This window comes from Salminus brasiliensis, chromosome 18 (assembly GCF_030463535.1).
Source record: "Salminus brasiliensis chromosome 18, fSalBra1.hap2, whole genome shotgun sequence".
Lineage (NCBI taxonomy): Eukaryota > Metazoa > Chordata > Actinopteri > Characiformes > Bryconidae > Salminus > Salminus brasiliensis.
The window spans coordinates 33,533,256-33,551,082 of NC_132895.1; the positions used below are offsets into that span (position 1 = coordinate 33,533,256).

The window sequence follows — 17,827 nt, forward strand, 5'->3', positions numbered from 1 at the left end:
ATTCTACAGAGATTTCCCCGTAGGTGATTGATTTATTCATTTATTTATTTATTTGTCCAGAAAGCTCATTATTCCATACCCTCTGCGTCTGCTGGGCAGTCGGGTTTAGGAATGGTTATTCTGACACCATCATCGGCAAAGTCTCAGAGTGTTCCAGTTCTGGCAGTCGGCTGAAATCTTCAGCCAGAGTTACGGTTGGGGACAAACACAGAGCCTGTTCTTTCCGTACGGACCTGGACGAGTGTATATTTCGGAGAGAAAATGAGCGAGCGAGAGTGAGTGAGAGTGAAAGTGTGTGCTGAGGTGTGTGTGTCCTGCTGATGGCTCCAACAGCTCATGGTAATTCGCAGCAGGTCTGCTCTGAGTAAAATAAGAAGCTCCCGCACCCCAGAGAGCTCGCGGCTCACAGCCTGGCGCTGGGGCGCTGTATTCCTCTGCTGCTGAGGATGGCTGATTCGGTTAGATGCGTTTTCTTAAAAGCGACTGTAGCCCAGAAACTCTGCAAGCTACTGCAAGCCCTTCTCCGTACTTTTCGGAATTTCGCTGAATTCCTCAAAGATGTAAATGAAGTCATCTAATTAATAACGCACTGGTCTACCAGCATGGCGGTCAACCACTATGACCAAGCTGGTGCATCAGCATGGCTGTCATGACCATGCTAGTTGACCAGCATGACCATCCTGACTAAATAGTTAACCAAGCTTGTGGACCGGCATAGCCAAGGTGGCTGACCAACAACATGACTAGCCTGACCACAATTGTCCACCAGCATGATCAACCTGACCAAAATAGTATACCATTATGGCCAAGTCTGTAGACTGGCTTGACCAAGGTGGTTGACCAACATGACCAGCCTGACCAAATAGACAACCAAGCTTGAAGACCAGCATGGTCACACTTGTTTACCAGTACGATCTGACCAAAGCAAACCATTATGACCAAGCGTGTGGACCAGCATGGCCACAACATTATGACTAAGCTTGTAGACCAGCATGACCAAGCTGATGGGTTAGCATGACCAAGTTGATGGGTCAATACCATGCTAGTTGACCAGCATGACCATCCTGACTAAATAGTTAACCACCAGCATGGCCACACTTGTTTACCAGTATGATCTGACCAAAACAGTCAACCATTATGACCAAGCTTGTAGACCAGCATGACCAAGCTGGTTTATCAACATGGCCATCATGACCAAGCCAGTTGACGAGCATGACCATCCTGACTAAATAGTCAACCAAACTTGTAGACCACCATGACCACATTTGTCCACCAGTATCACCAGTATGACCTGTCCAAAACAGTCAACCATCATGACCATGCAAGTTGGCCAGCATGTCCAGAATGTCCACACTTGTCCACCAGCAAGACAAACCTGACCAAAATAGTCGGCCATAGACCAACATGACCACACTGGACAACCAGCTTTACCACACTAATCAACCAGTATGGCCAGCTTGCAACCAGCTTGTACAGGTTGATGGACATGCATTTGTCCAAGTCAAGTGCTAAGCTAATTACCCACTTTCACCAGCTAGCTTACTGTCCTATCAGGGTCCAGTTCCGAGCATCTGAAACCAGCTGTTGTGATGCTATAAGCTATAACTAGGGAACAGCGAGTGCTTGTAGAAGTGTGTGTGTATGTGTGTGTATGTGTGTGTGTGTGTGTGTGTGTGTGTGTGTGTGAGAGAGAGAGAGACAGATAATGCCGTAACTGAGACAGTAAAGCCCCTCCACTCCACATTAGCGGCCATTTATCTGTAGTAATGTCCTCGCGAGCAGGACAGATGGCCACTGCTGTAGCGCCGATAAGGATATAATGGGCAGGAAGCGTATGCTTGCACTTTACCTATTTGTGTCCTCCATCTACAAACACACACTCGCTGAAAGAACTTTCTAGCTGAGTGTAAGAGCTTCAGGCAGCCAAATGCTAATTACCGTCTTCTCCGTTTCACAGCTTTCACTAAACACGTCTCTAAATCCCAATCACAACCGCTAAGCGCGTGAAAAGCTAAGCTAAGACGCATCTGCTGGCAATTTGGCACCGATTTTCAGTTTGGGTTAACAATTAAGACCCAGGTACTGCGTAGGCCTGTGTGACTGAATGGGATTGAGTGCACTTTACGGACAAAAGTATTGGGACGTGATCATTTATTCACTGCTTCTTCTGGAAATCAAGGACATTAAAAAGAGCTGATCCTGCTTCTGTTGGACTAACTGTCTCTGCGGTCCAGAGAAGAAGGCTTTCTACTAGATTTTGGAGGAGGGGCATTGCTATGAGGATTTGCTTAAGTGTTAGTGAGGTCAAAATGTTGGACGGATGAACACCTCCAATGCCGGGGGGGCTTTATACCCCCTCTATAGCTCACGCCTGGCATTAGGCATTTATCTGCTCCAGAGTGTCCTATTCTTTTGGCAGTACTTTTTCTCTTCAGGGACTAGACAAGCTGTATGTATGTGTGTGTGTGTGTGTGTGTGTGTGCATTTGCATGTGCATCTCTCGCACGCTCTCTCTCTCTCTCTCTCAGCATGTCAATCACACTCCCTCTTTCGTCTCCAGGACAGCTTCGTGTCACAGTGAGTGTAAAAATACCCACAGTCCTCGGCTCAGTAGTGCTAAAACGTGCAGCACATGCATTCGCAGACTGGCGTGATTCACACTCTAATACACAAACATTCACCGGCCCTCCCACGGACCATCAACCGCCCCGTCACTCGGCTCCCCTCGGTTCGCTTCTCGACTGCTCTTTCCTTGGAAAAAACTTTCATCTCGTTCTTGGTGTCTCTGCTTCCTCGTTATCGCCGCTCCTCATTATATCTGCAGCGGGGAACCTGCAGGGCCTTCTGGGCCTTCTGAGAACATTCATGCACATTCATGTAAGAATCAGAGACACTTTAACCAGAACCCAATTGTGATGTTCTAGACGATAACACGATCAGAACATCTCCAGAACATCAGGCAGGTCTTGTCTTGTGGGGCGGGTTCCCGGCGGGTTCCCTCCCGGTATGCGGAGGTCAGTACCTACCAAAAGTGCTTGGAGGAAGGGCATGATGCGCTGATGACTGATGCTCATGGAGGTCCCATCCACCTTCCAACTTACAGGGCTTGAAAGATCTGCTGCTAAGGTCTGAAGGTGTCCAGACACCTTCCCAGGACACCTTCAGAGAGGTCTTGTGGAACCCATGCCTGATTTGAGGATATTAGCCGATCCTACATGTAAAGTAGCTGAATGCATGGCTTCATTAGAAGGCGTGTCCACAAACATTTGTCACATGTATTAAGCAGATGGGTTTTATAGACGCAGGCTCTGTCCTCATTAAGACTGTTATCTCCTCCATCCTTGTTCCAGTCTCATCATCTCCTGGTCGGTCTGTCTCTGTTTGTACACCTGTCTATCAGCCCGCCTGTCTATCCGTCCATCAACCTCTCCGTCGCCGTATCTTTTACTGATGAGCGTATGTTAACGGCGCTGCGGTGACAGACAGACAGACAGACGGACGGGCGCTGCCACCCTCCGTATCCCTCATTAGTGCAGCTTCCCCAAAACTTTCTCCGGCATCTCGTTCTCCAAGCTTTGTGCGAGTTGGGAGCCGGGAGAAGCCTCCAGAGAGGAGAGAGACACGCCACTGACAGCTTTATTTTTACTCCCAACTGGGAAAAACTCGCACACACTGAGTCACACACTGAGTCTTTCTGTTTAACTTCAGGAAGGAAATCTGAGTGAGGGGCGTGATGTGTTGAGACGTCACGCGTCTAAAATACAGTCATTATCGGTGTTTGCGCTGACGGAGGGCTGAACGCGACCAGTCTGGAGATAATAAGACATTGCGAACACCCGTTAGCTTGTAGTCTGATGCCCTATTTGGACGGGATCAGTCGCACATGGGGAGGTGGAGGACTTTCATTTTACTACAGGGCGTCCGAAAACTTATGGCCGTAGTATCCCCACGTTCTGAGCAGTCCTATGGCTCGTCTTCTGGACTTGAGCGATGCAAGTAAATCGACACCGGAGGTTTGCCGCAGGCTTGGACGACCCGAGGTAACCCCGAGAAGACGGCGAGAAGACACTGTGGAACAGCGGAGCAGAAACAGAAGCAGCTTCTGGCCACAGCAGCCCCCCACCGAAAGTAGGCCAGTACTGGTGGGGTAGGCCTGACCACATCACTGTGCTGCCCTGTCGTGCAAAATGATCATGTATGACCTTCGAGGGTTCTTGAGTGAAGGCAAAGGGATCTATCGAGGCCACTCGTGGAACAATCTGAAAGCCTGAATGGTTCTTGGCAATGGCGGAACCCCTTCTGTAGATGGTTCTTCATAGCAGGGTTCTAACCCACTAGAATTAGGTCTGCAAGACCAATGGTTGAGCCTGCTTAACCAACCAGGATGTTGAGGCTTTACGGCCCGGGGGGGTGGGGCGGGGGGTGGTGAGTTCCACGCCTGAATGTGTGGAACCTTAGCTTGTCGAACCCAGAACGTACACACACACACACACACACACACACACACACACACACAGGATGACGAGGGCTCCTGGGAAATTGGTGGGAATGATTTTACATTCCAATCAATTGGGGTCCTAATGTCCCTTTCACATCCTATCTATTTCTGTTGGCCGAGCGCAGCTGCATTCTGATGGGCTTCCTTTCTCTCTCTTTCTGCAGCGGCTGGCGCGTGTTTGCCGATGAATGGGGTCTTATTAGAGGTGCGAAAAGTCGTTCCTCAAATCATTAGACGCATGAATTTCCCGCATGAATTACGGACGTTTCCCTCTTGAAGGGGAGAGAGACTGAGAAGCCGGCAAGAGACAAAGAGAGAGAGTGAGCGAGAGAGGGAGGGAGGGAGGGAGGAAGGGAGGAGGAAGAAATGAGGGGTTTTGTTGGATGAACGCCTAACAGTCCTGGAAGAAGCCTTCATTAGAGCCAGAACAATACCGTCCTCTCCAGTCTCCCACACACACACACACACACACATCATCTGGTACTACTTTATAATAAGACTACCCTTATAAAAGGCTTTCCAAACCCGGTGCCCGACTCCCCTCCGTACCGTTAAAGCTCAGCTGCAGCTGGTTCCTGATCTTACTGTGGGTTCTCCATCCCGGTCACGTGTTCTAGCTGTGTTCCAGCTTCAGCACCAACAGGAGCTTTTATTGCTCGCTAATGATCATCAGCTGATCAGCCTGTATTAACAAACGCTGTCTTGACAAAAGTATTGGGACACCTGCGCGTTCATCGTTCCGTCTGAAATCAAGGGTATTAACAAAAAAAAAAAGAGTCTCACAAGTCTCTACTGTCCAGGGAAGAAGGCTTTCTACTAGATTCTGGTGGAGGAGCGTTTGCTGTGAGGATTTGATTGCATTCAGCAGCAAGAGAGTGTCAGTGAGGTAGGTCAGGATTTTGGATGGATTATCAGCAATGTGCCTGATCACCTGATCCATCTCAACGCATCCCACCCAAAAGTACTGGATGGAGCTCCACCAGCCTCATTCCATGTTTTAGGTTTATGGTTATGTACAGACATGGAGGGAGAGGAGTGTGTGAGTGTGTATGGGGAGGAGGATTGAAGCAGTGAGGGTGCAGTGTGATTTGTATGCTGTATCAAATAGTTTCTAAAAAGGGAGGGTGAGTTTGAAACAGACATAAACTCGCGCACACACACACACACACACACACACACACACACACACATTAATATACACTTAGACAACAGCAATAAATCACTGCATATTCAACACACAACTCCACATTTAGTACAGCTCTCAGGAGAGGACTAAAGTGATGTTCAACACACACACACACACCGTCTGCTTATATATATAACTTAATGCTGCTATAAATATGGGTTTTATTATTGTGTGTATATATATGTTGGTGTATGTATGTGTATATATGTAAGAATCCATATCTATCCCCATATTAGCAATACGTTTACTTACCTATACATAATATATATTTATCAATGAATTGATTACTTGATTATTAGACAAGAAAATATACATTAGCAAAACATATAGATGAATGTAATATATACCACACATGGGCCGTATGTGAGTGTTTCATACAATATTACAGTGCTGGAAAGGTGTGTGTGAGAGAGAGAGACAGACAGAGAGAGAGAGAGAGAAAGAAAGAAAGAAAGAAATTTGGATTTTATTTTACTCAGAGAACCAAAAAAAGTCATACATCTCCCTTAAGGAGCATAAGGCCTAGAAAAAGTCTCACCTCAGGAATCATTAGCCCCGAGAAGCTTACACACACACACACACTCACTCGGGACTGCAGGCCGCTAGCAACAACACCGGAGCGCCTGCAGTGCCTTCATTATCCACCAAAGTCATTTCATTTAGAGTTCATTTGTGTGTGTGTGTGTGTGTGTGTTGGACATTGTCACGAAGGTCATGTTTAGATTAGTTTTCAGTGTGTGTGTGTGTGTGTGTGTAAGGTGGGCAGGAGAACAGAAAACATTCATTTCACACTGGTCCCAGCAGGGGCAAGTAAGTGTAAGTGTGTGTGTGTGTGTGTGTGTGTGTGTGTCTACATTTGTTTGTGTAAGTTCTGATTTCCTCTCTTTTAGGTCCCTGCTGTGTGTGTTGCCCATGGCAACAGCTCAGGAAATGGAGTGACAGTATTAAGAGTAGTACACACTAACTCCTGTCTCTGTCTCTCTCTCTCACACACACACACACACACACACACACACACACTGTCTTCTCTCTGCTGACTTTGGCTCATTACAGCAGGCCCACCAGGTCAGCAGATAACTAACATGCCAACGAGCCAATTAAAATCAGAGGCTGGGTTTAACGACCTGCTGCTCTGACTCCGGCTGTAGGAAGGGTCACCTCCTCTCGGATCACTTGCTGTGGTCATCTCCAGCAGTGCTCCTCTCTGATGTTTGCACTGATGAAGGAAATCCCCTTTTCATCAGTGGCCTTCAAACGTGGCCTTCAACCACACGGCTCAGGTCCTGCCCCAATATTCCAGGAGGGTTCAGGGCAGTAGACCTGACTCCTCTTGTTGTGTTTTGGCTCCCCTGGTCTTGGCTCTGCTCGGCTCCCCTGGTCTTGGCTCTGCTCGGCTCCCCTGGTCTTGTCTCGGCTCCTCTCGGCTCGGCTCGGCTCGGCTTGTCTCGGCTCGGCTCCTCTCAGCTCAGCTCCTCTCGGCTCGGCTCCTCTCGGCTCATCTCAGCTCAGCTCCTCTCGGCTCGGCTCCTCTCGGCTCGGCTCGGCTCCTCTCGGCTCGGCTCGGCTCCTCTCGTCTCAGCTCGGCTCCTCTCGTCTCAGCTCCTTTCGTCTTGGCAGCTCTCGTCTCGGCTCCTGGCTCGGCTCCTTTCATCTCATCTCTGCTTTCATCTCGGCTCCTCTCGTCTTGTCTCGGCTGGTCTCGGCTCCTCTAGTCGTGCCTCGGCTCCTCTAGTCTCCTTTCTTGTCTTTTCTCGGCTCCTCTTGTCTTGGCTCGTCTTGTCTCGGCTCGGATCCTCTTGTCTCTTTTGTCTTTTCTCAGCTCCTCTCGTCTTTGCTCGTCTTGTCTCGTTTCCGCTTGTCTCGGATCGGCTCCACTCGTGTCCCCTCTCAGCTCTCGTCCTGGTCTCTCTCATCTCATCTCCTGGTCTCTCTCATCTCATCTCCTGGTCTGTCTCATCTCATCTCCTGGTCTGTCTCATCTCATCTCCTGGTCTCTCTCATCTCGTCTCTCATTTGAAGAGTCATTTTCAGATTTACTGTTCCCACACACATGTTGGTTATGATAACTGAATAAGCAGGCGTGCGTGTGTGTCTGTGTGTGTCTGTGTGTGCGTGTGTGTGTGTGTGTGTGCGTGTGCGTGTGTGTGTGTGTGTGTGTGTGTGTGTGTGTGTGTGTGTGTGTGTGTGTTGCTTGAAGATGCAACTAAGACCCGGAATTGGCTGCTATTACAGCACTGTTGCAAATCAAATCAGAGCTGCTGCTTCTTTCAACCGTAAATCTCCAGAGAACAGAGAGAGAGAGAGAGAGAGAGAGAGAGAGAGAGAGGGGAGAAGCACAGGAGAGAGAGAGACATTAGGGGAGAGCGAGAAAAGCAAGAGGGGAGAGACACATAGTGGGTATAAAAAGAGAGAAATGAGGGGAGGGGATAGAGAATATAAAGAGAGAGAGAAGGATGGTGTGTGTGTGTGTGTGTGTGTGTGTGTGTGTGTGTGTTAATGCATTGATCTGTTTTCACAGGAGAGACAGAGCCCTGGGGAGGTGTGTGTGTGTGTGTGTGTGTGTGAGGGGGAACAGTAGGGTTGGTTGTAATCAGTGCTCAGTAATAAACCTCTCTCTCTCTCTCCATTCTGTCTCCATGTCTCTCGCTCACTATCAATAGGAAACTTTCAGAGCTTCAGATAAATCTCCCTCTCCCTTCCTCTTCCTCTCCATCTCTTCCTCCTCTTCCTCCTTCATGTCTTGGCGCTGCAGTCAGGCTTTGCTCAACAGGCGCTAGGTCGCTAATGCTAACCATGTTGCCGTCGGCGATGGCCCTGTCCGTCAGAGTTGGAGATATTTCTGAACCGGGTGGGGGTAAAATAAGAGCAGGGACAGGCGGCTGTAGGTTAATGGAGCTCTGAGGGACTGACAGTTCTGGGCCTGCTGATGAATTATTAGATGATCAGGCATGTGTAATCGCTCCCCCACCGCCGCACGCTCAATAATGCATCGCAGGAAAATCAGACCTGCTCAGACGATCACAGCATCCGCGATCCGTCAACACAACCCTCCATTATTCATGCTGTGTCTCCCTGACGCCGCCCGGGACAGCGTGACCCCGTTACAGGCAGAGTCTGGCTCAACATCAGGTGTACACTGCTTTTATTATTTTGGCTTGGCCTAGTCCTTTAGTCTTGGTCTTGTCTCGGTCTAGACGTCATTTAGTCTCGGCCTTGCCTCTGCCTAGATGATGAACTGTTGTCTTGTCTCTTGTCTATTAATTAGTCTCAGTCTTGACATTGTTTTGACTCAGTTTAGATGTAATTTAGTCCGTCTTGTTTTAGTCTAGATGTTGGTCTTGTTTTGGACGAGCTGTTTAGTCTCAGTCTTTTAGTCTTGACATTGTTTTGACTCAGTTCATATGTCCTTTAGTCTCAGTCTCGCAGTCATGTCTGTCTTTTCTCTGTCTAGATATAGTTTAGTCTTGATCTTCTTAATTTTGTCTCTTTCCAGATATCATTAAGTCCTCGGTCTAATCTCAGTCTTGTCTCAGCCTAGTCTCACTCTTGGCTCGCCTAGACATCATTGACATTGTCTTGGTCTTGTCTCGGCCTAGACGTTATTTTGACTTTGTGTCTTTGTCAGTCTGTCTTTTCTCAGAGTGGGTGTCATTTAGTCTTGGTCTAGACGTCACTTACTTGCAGTCTTGTCCTGATCTAGACGTTATTTAGTCTGTCTTGTCTCAGTCTTGCCGCTGTTTTGACTCCGTTTAGATGTTATTTAGTCTTGGTCTTGTCTCGATGTGGGTGTCATTTAGTCTTGGTGTGGAAGTCATTTAGTCACAGTCTTGACATTGTTTTGCTTAGTTTAGATGTCATTTAGTCTCAATCTTCTCAAACTTGTCTCGGCCTAGATGTCATTTAGTCCTGGGTCTTGACGTCATTTAGTCTCACTCTTGGCTTGGCCTAGATGTTATTTTGACTTTAAGTGTTTTGAACTGTTGTCTTGTCTATTAATTAGTCTCAGCCTTTACATAGTTTTGACTCAGTTTAAATATTTAGTCTGTCTTTTCTCAGTGTGGGTGTCATTTAGTCTCGGTCTAGACGTCACTTGCTCGCAGTCATGTCTCTGTGTTGATGTTGTTTAGTGTTGGTCTTGTCCTGGTCTAGATGTTATTTAGTCTGTCTTGTCTCAGTCTTGGAGGTGTTTTGACTCCATTTAGATGTTATTTAGTCTTGGTCTTGTCTCAGTTTTTCCGTCTCAACATAATTTAGACCTGATCTTTTTGTGTCCTCTTTAACTTGTCTTAGTCTAGTGTCTTATGCTTGCAACCTGTTTCCTGGCCTCTTCCAGCATTACCCACAGAAGCCAGTCTATTAAAAACTGTGGAGCTGGCTTTGTGGAGCTGGCTTAGTGGAGCTGGCTTAGTGGAGCTGGCTTAGTGGAGCAGTTTAAACCATGCTAGCTTGTGTTCAACATCATTAGCTACAATGCTAAACTAAAGACACAAACTTCACACAGGAAATGTGTGTTTGGGGAATATCCTGGTCCTGTGTGGGTAAGGCTGCTGCCATAGCTGCTGCTGGAGTGTAGTTAATGCAATGCCGGAGTGTGAGAGTGTGTGTGAGTGTGTGTGTGAGTGCCTTGTGGCAGCGGGGGGTGTGATGCTACCAGTTTTCAGCGCTGGGTGTCCTTTCTGACTTTGTGTCCATTTCCTCTGACTATTTCAGAGAAAGAGAGAGAGAGAGTGTGTGTGTGTGTGTGTGTGTGTGTGTGTGTGTGTGTGGCCTGTTCTGAGTGGAATAAAAGCCTTTCTCCCTGCATGCTGTCTGCCAGGGTTTTTAGTACCAGCCTGAGTGCAGAGAGAGAGAGAGAGAGCGAGCGAGTGACATGTACATGCCATGATCTAGAGAACATCTGTAGCGACGAAACGAGAGATCCAGAGGTGCATCACAGAAAACCTATCAACCTATTCTTGGTTTCCATAGCAACCAAATGGCAACACCATAGCAACCCCCATCCATCACCTATCCTACAGTGACCTAGGGCTCTGTGAGCGATGCCAGACGAACCCTTTTTGGTTCCTTTCAGAACCAAAGAGAACCTCCTACATCCACTTCTTTGAGGGATGAGGGATACCGTAGCGACCACCCAACAACACCTTAGCAACCACTAATACAAGATGTGGGATGAGAACAGAACCATGCCCTAACCATCATTCACAATGTAGCAACCACCTATTAACACCCTAGAAAGAACCTTGGAAACCCTAGCAACCACCTAAAATACTATAGTAACCATCTAGGAACACTTTAGCTACACAAAGGAAGTACTGAAACGTAAGCACAATCATAATTTGTTGTTGTTGCTGCTATTGTGGTTGATGGATGTAGCCCCAGAAGGTATCAGATGTCAATTTCATACTAGGTTGGACTCTTACATTGGACAGATGTTGAATTGTGGTTGAAAATAAAAAATGAACTGACCCCAAAGTTCAGTAATGTCTTACATCAACTTTCAACATTGGACAGATGTTACATTTTGATTGGAAAAAGTCAGAAATCTATCCAGTCAGCTTGCTGTCAACCTCCAACGTTGTACAGATGTTGAATTTTGGTTAAAACAAGAATATAAACTGACTTCAGAATCCAATTATGTCTACCTTCAAGGTTGGACAAAGTCCCCCATCAGTCAGATTCCAAAGTTGGCTTAACGTCAACCTCAAACATTGGGCAGATGTTGAATTCTGGTTGGAAATCAAAGTCGCACATCTGTCAGAAACCAAATTTGCCTTAACATCAACCTAATGTTGCACAGAAGTTGTTTTTTTTTTTATTTCCAACCAAAATGCAAGCTGACCCCAAAGTTCAAGAATGTCTAACTTCAGCATTCAACGTTGTACAGATGTTACATTTTGATTAGAAGTCAAAGTTGGATATCGGTCAAAAGCCAATGTCGGCTTGACCTCAACCTCCAACGTTGGACAGATGTTGAATTGGTTGAAAAGAAAAAGCTGACTTCAAAATCCAATTATGTCTACCTTCAAGGTTGGACAAAGTCCCCCATCAGTCAGATTCCAAAGTTGGCTTAATGTCAACCTCAAACATTGGGCAGATGTTGAATTCTGGTTGGAAATCAAAGTCGCACATCTGTCAGAAACCAAATTTGCCTTAACATCAACCTAATGTTGCACAGAAGTTTTTTTTTTTTTTTTATTTCCAACCAAAATGCAAGCTGACCCCAAAGTTCAAGAATGTCTAACTTCAGCATTCAACGTTGTACAGATGTTACATTTTGATTAGAAGTCAAAGTTGGATATCGGTCAAAAGCCAATGTTGGCTTGACCTCAACCTTTAACGTTGGACAGATGTTGAATTGGTTGAAAAGAAAAAGCTGACTTCAAAATCCAATTATGTCTACCTTCAAGGTTGGACAAAGTCCCCCATCAGTCAGATTCCAAAGTTGTCTTAACGTCAACCTTCAACGTTGGACAGATTAAAAATCATTAAAAATCAAAGTCAGAAATCTATCCAAAACCCATGTTGGCTTGAAATCAACCTTCAAGGTTGCGCAGATGTTGAATTTTGGTTGAAAATAAAAACCGAGCTGATCCCAAAGTTCAAGAATGTCTAACATTAACTTTCAACGTTGGACAGATGTTACATTTTGATTGGAAGTCAAAGTTGGATATCTGTCAAAAGCCAATGTCAGCTTGACCTCAACCTCAAACGTTGGACAGATGTTTTGACAAAAAAAAAAAATGTCGGATGTTAGAAACAAAATTATGTTGGATATTGACATCTGTCAACGCTGGTGGCCGGCTGGGGTGGGCCGTGGAGAACCCCCCCCCCCCATGCTATCTATATTACCTATGAGAGAAAGAGAAAGAGAGAGAGCGCCAACATGAACAGCTGGCATTCGTACACCTTCCTGTTTCGTGGGAAATAGAGCATGGCATGCATGTAACCCACCCACATCTCCCTCACTCTCTCACTCACTCACATACACTCTCACTCTCTCTCTCTCTCTCTCTCTCACTCTCTCACTCACTCACATACTCTCTCTCTCTCTCTCTCTCTCTCTCCCACATGCACTGTAATTTGACGGCGGTCAGTGGGCATAAAGCAGCCTGAGGAAACAGATCTAATGTGATTCTCTTAAGGTACTCCACTAAAGAAACACACACACACAAACACACACACACACACACAACCATCATGCCACACAAAGCAAGCAGTCATGCGCACACACACACCGCATCTGCATCTGTCACACACAGGCAAAGCCAAAATAAGACATCAGGTCCATCCTCGCCCATCAGAACTAACTCCAGGAGGCACTGAAGAACTGAGCTGCACACACACACACACACACACACACACACACACACAGTTAACTCTCTTGTGGCTCAATGCAATCAAATCCTCACAACAATGTTCCTCCTCCAGAATCTAGTAGAAAGTCTTCTACTCTGGCCAGTAGAGACAGTTACTCCAACAGAAGCTTTTTAATACTCTTGATTTCAGAAGAAGCAATAAATTGATGAGCAGGTGTCCCAATACTTTTGTCCACATCATAATACTTGGGACACAGGGGCATAGGGGTGCGTGCGATGACTCTGGAGTGTTTAATTTCCTCTCAAGTGCAGGTGAACGAGCACTTTCAGCACCTGGTCTTGATTCTTAGCCTTGACCTCCTCAGCTGGTGGCAGAAGGCAGGTCAGACGGGTCAGAAACGCGCTTCAGAGTTGGTTAGTGTCGGACTTCATGAAGAGAGTTCTAACAGAAGCTGCACCGCAAGATCCAAACCAATGCTTGATCAAAGAAGACCAAAAGGATGGTCAAGTTACACCCACCAGCCATAACATTAAAACCACTGCCAGCTGAGGTTCTGGTTCCAGTGGCATCGGACAGTCGGTTCTTGAAGGTGTAAGAATCTGAGACGCTTTGATGAGAACCAAACAGTCACAGTGTTCTAGACAACCGGGTCAGAACATCTCCAAAGCATCAGGTGGGTCTGGTGGAACCTGAGGCTCTTGCTGATGCTCATGAAGAGGAACCACCTTGGTGGACTTAAAGGTCTGATCTTGGTTCTTTCAGAGGTCTTACAGGGTCTATGCCTCAATGGGTCAGAGTTGTTTTGATGGTACAGGTCTTAATGTTCTGGCTAAGAGGTGGACTTTGCTCTTGCCGTAACCTCTGAGGAACATCTGAACATGGTCCTCCTAACTAGTGGGTTTTTCAGCCGTGCAGTTTAATGTAATGTTATGAAGATTTTCTGGCTCGTCAAAGTTTCATTTTTGGGAGGGTACCTAGAACTTGGGGGACTGTGAAAGAATGCGTTACCTTGGAGACAATATGGAAAACAGGTGTAACGGAAACAAAAGGTCACTGAGCAGCAGGTAGAGCTGGAGATGATTGTGGAGTAGAGCTGTTTTAAATTCAGAAGCAAAAAGCTGAACCAACCTGCGCTCGCATCCATCAAATTGACAGTGATCTGATAAGGCGGCTAATGTGCTCTTGTTTGCGTGGCAACCAGAAGCCATACCTTAGTAACCCCCTATTAATCCCTTAACCCCTAGCAACCACCTGGAACACCACAGAATCCTCTACAAGCCCTTAAGCAACCAGGAGAGAGACTATAGAAACCCCTTGGAATTTGCATGCAACCCCCTAGCAACACCTAAGCAACCACTAAGGTATTGGAGGTGATTATGGTATGACTAGGTGGTTACTATGGTAATACCAAACCAACACCATAGCAACTACCTAAGAGACTATAGAAACCCCATGGAATACCCATGCAACCACCTGGAACACCCTAGCAATTCCCTAGCAACACCTAAGCAACCAGAGCGTTACCATAGTATTCACATTTTAATACCTTAATAGTCACTCCTTAAACTTAGGAACCACAGACCAACACCATAGCAACCACCAGGGAGACCCCAGCAACCACCTGGAAAACCCCCTAAACAACCAGAAAATTTACCATAGTAACCACCCAGTCATGCCATAATCACCTCCAATACCTTAGTAACCGCAAACCAACACCCTAGCAACCAATGTAGCTTACAAACCCAAATAACAGGTCTGGCTTAATGGAGATCTGCTGGGTGGGTCTCTTTCAGCACCATGGACAGCGTTGGTTGTCATTAAAAACCCTATATTCTGGCAGCCACCAGAAAGACCATCGCAACCACCTGGAAAACCCCCAAACAACCAGAAATTATACCATAGTAACCACCTAGTCAAACCTTAATCACCTCCAATACCTTAGTAACCACAAACCAAACTCTAGCAACCACTGTAGCCTACAAACCCAAATAACTGGTCTTAGTTAATGGAGATCTGCTAGGTGGGTCTCTTTCAGCACCATGGACAGCTGTCATTAAAAACCCTACATTCTGGCAGCCACCAGAAAGACCATCGCAACCACCTGGAAAACCCCCAAACAACCAGAAAAGATACCATAGTAACCACCTAGTCATACCATAATCACCTCCAATACCTTAGTAACCACAAACCAACACCCTAGCAACCACTGTAGCTTACAAACCCAAATAACAGGTCTGGCTTAATGGAGATCTGCTGGGTGGGTCTCTTTCAGCACCATGGACAGCTGTCATTAAAAACCCTACATTCTGGCAGCCACCAGAAAGACCATTGCAACCACCTGGAAAACTCCCAAACAACCAGAAAAGATACCATAGTAACCACCTAGTCATACAATAATCACCTCCAATACCTTAGTAACCACAAACCAACACCCTAGCAACCACTGTAGCTTACAAACCCAAATAACTGGTCTGGCTTAATGGAGATCTGCTGGGTGGGTCTCATTCAGCACCATGGACAGCTGTCATTAAAAACCCTATATTCTGGCAGCCACCAGAAAGACCATCGCAACCACCTGGAAAACCCCCTAAACAACCAGAAAATTTACCATAGTAACTACCCAGTCATACCATAATCACCTCCAATACTTTAGTAACCACAAACCAAAACCCTAGCAACCACTGTAGCTTACACACCCAAATAACTGGTCTTAGTTAATGGAGATCTGCTGGGTGGGTCTCTTTCAGCACCATGGACAGCTGTCATTAAAAACCCTACATTCTGGCAGCCACCAGAAAGACCATCACAACCACATGGAAAACCCCCAAACAACCAGAAAAGATACCATAGTAACCACCTAGTCATACCATAATCACCTCCAATACCTTAGTAACCACAAACCAACACCCTAGCAACCACTGTAGCTTACAAACCCAAATAACAGGTCTGGCTTAATGGAGATCTGCTGGGTGGGTCTCTTTCAGCACCATGGACAGCTGTCATTAAAAACCCTACATTCTGGCAGCCACCAGAAAGACCATCGCAACCACCTGGAAAACCCCCTAAACAACCAGAAAATTTACCATAGTAACCACCCAGTCATACCATAATCACCTCCAATACCTTAGTAACCGCAAACCAATATCCTAGCAACCACTGTAGCTTACAAACCCAAATAACAGGTCTGGGTTAATGGAGATCTGCTGGGTGGGTCTCTTTCAGCACCTTGGACAGCGCCCGTTGCGGCTGAGGTTGCCTTGAACAGAATGGGGAGGAGAAACTAGGCCAAACGCGTGGTGTTGTAGGAAGCGCTCGCGCTCTTTAATGCTGTATTAAAGCATTCCTCAGACCCAGCGGCTGTTGGAGGGGATTTCTAGGCCGACAGATTGACTTCTTTTCGCTTTCATAATTGGCGTGAAGTTAATCCACCGTGGAGCTGACATGATTTTTTTTCCTGCTAAAAATATTCTGGAGGGCTCCTATGGACTACTTCAGGGTTTGGGTTCGTGAGCATATACAATGATGCGGGGTTGGACACGTATAAAGAAAACGTGGCTAGAGATGGTGGTAAGTGCTCCATGTGAAGGTCCGGGTTCTCGGTCAACCGACCAAGCGGTTCTGAGAAATGGGCAGCGTGAAAGACCTGACGACTGAGAGGTCGGAGCATCTCCCAAACGTCTCCAAGCGGCTGGTGGTGGGGCCTGCCTGGGTAGCTCAACTGGGAACCAGAACCAGAGGTTTTGTCCTCGGGTTCCACGTTGGCCCCACATGAGGATGATCACCAGGGTCGGTCGGTGACCCATAGACCCCATCTATGGCCTAGATGGGACCCATGTGAGATTAGGGTGGGCTGCAACGGTGGAACTGGGTCCCGGGAACACCGCATGTACAGCCCCTTCCCTTCCACAGAGCCCTTGCCCACCTGGAACCCAGCTAGCGAGCTATGTTGGCTGGGCGCCTCATCATTACTCCTACCTGTGCTTTGTTTAATTTAGCAGATTGGTTGTCATGGAAACTAAAAAAAGACACGTGCTGCTGAAGGGTTAACCCAAGCTCCTCTGGTTTTGTTTTGACTCGTTTCGAGGCTGAGGGGCTCAACCACTCACTCACCCCCAGGTCCCCCTCCCCTCCCCTCCCCTCCCACCATTCCTGATTTGCCCTACTTGAATTTCCCACGCGCGCAAGGGTGTCACATCCGGTTTCAGACCGCTTCGCATCTCCTAGCTCCTCGCTCGCGCTCCCGGCGATCCAAACTTGCGTGCGTGTGTGTGCGCGTGCGCGCGCGCGCGGTCTTCCGGACCGGTGGCTTTTCCCGTTTCGTTCTAACAGACGGAGAAACGGAGAGAGAGAGAGGACGCGCGCGCGAGCCTAGACTCTCTTCCCCACACACACACACACACACACGCGCACACACATACACTCTTCCACTCGCTCTCTCTCTCTCTCTCTCACACACACACACACACACACACACAGGCGCGCGCACGCGCACGCCTGCACGCGCATCCACACAAACCCAAGCAACCAGGAGCACAAGCAGCGACCGAGGAGCACGAGATGAGCTAACATGACGCTCGAGGACTGCTGCTGAAGGAGAGAGAGAGAGAGAGAGAGAGAGAGAGAGAGAGAGAGAGAGAGAGACCGAGAGAGAGGGAGAGCGCGAGACCGGGAAGAACCGAGGAGGAGGCGGAGGAGAGGAAGAAGACGAAGACGAGCACGCGAGCCCCAGCGCTCGAGGAGGGAGGAGAAGGCGCGAGATGCAGCCCGCGAGCAAGCTGCCAACCCTCATCCTGCTCGTGCTCATGGGCACGGAACTCACGCAAGTA

At 47.4% G+C, this 17,827-nt stretch overlaps 1 protein-coding gene across 1 annotated transcript in view; it reads left to right on the forward strand.

The window, feature by feature from the left end:
• Positions 1-17,213: 17,213 nt before the first annotated feature.
• The window catches only part of olfm1b (olfactomedin 1b), a 30,395-nt gene continuing 29,781 nt past the window's right edge, over positions 17,214-17,827 (forward strand). Inside the window, exon 1 of the mRNA XM_072661460.1 lies at positions 17,214-17,824. Coding sequence (XP_072517561.1) covers positions 17,759-17,824 — 66 coding nt within the window. The 5' untranslated portion in view covers positions 17,214-17,758. The remainder of the gene's footprint in view (positions 17,825-17,827) is intronic.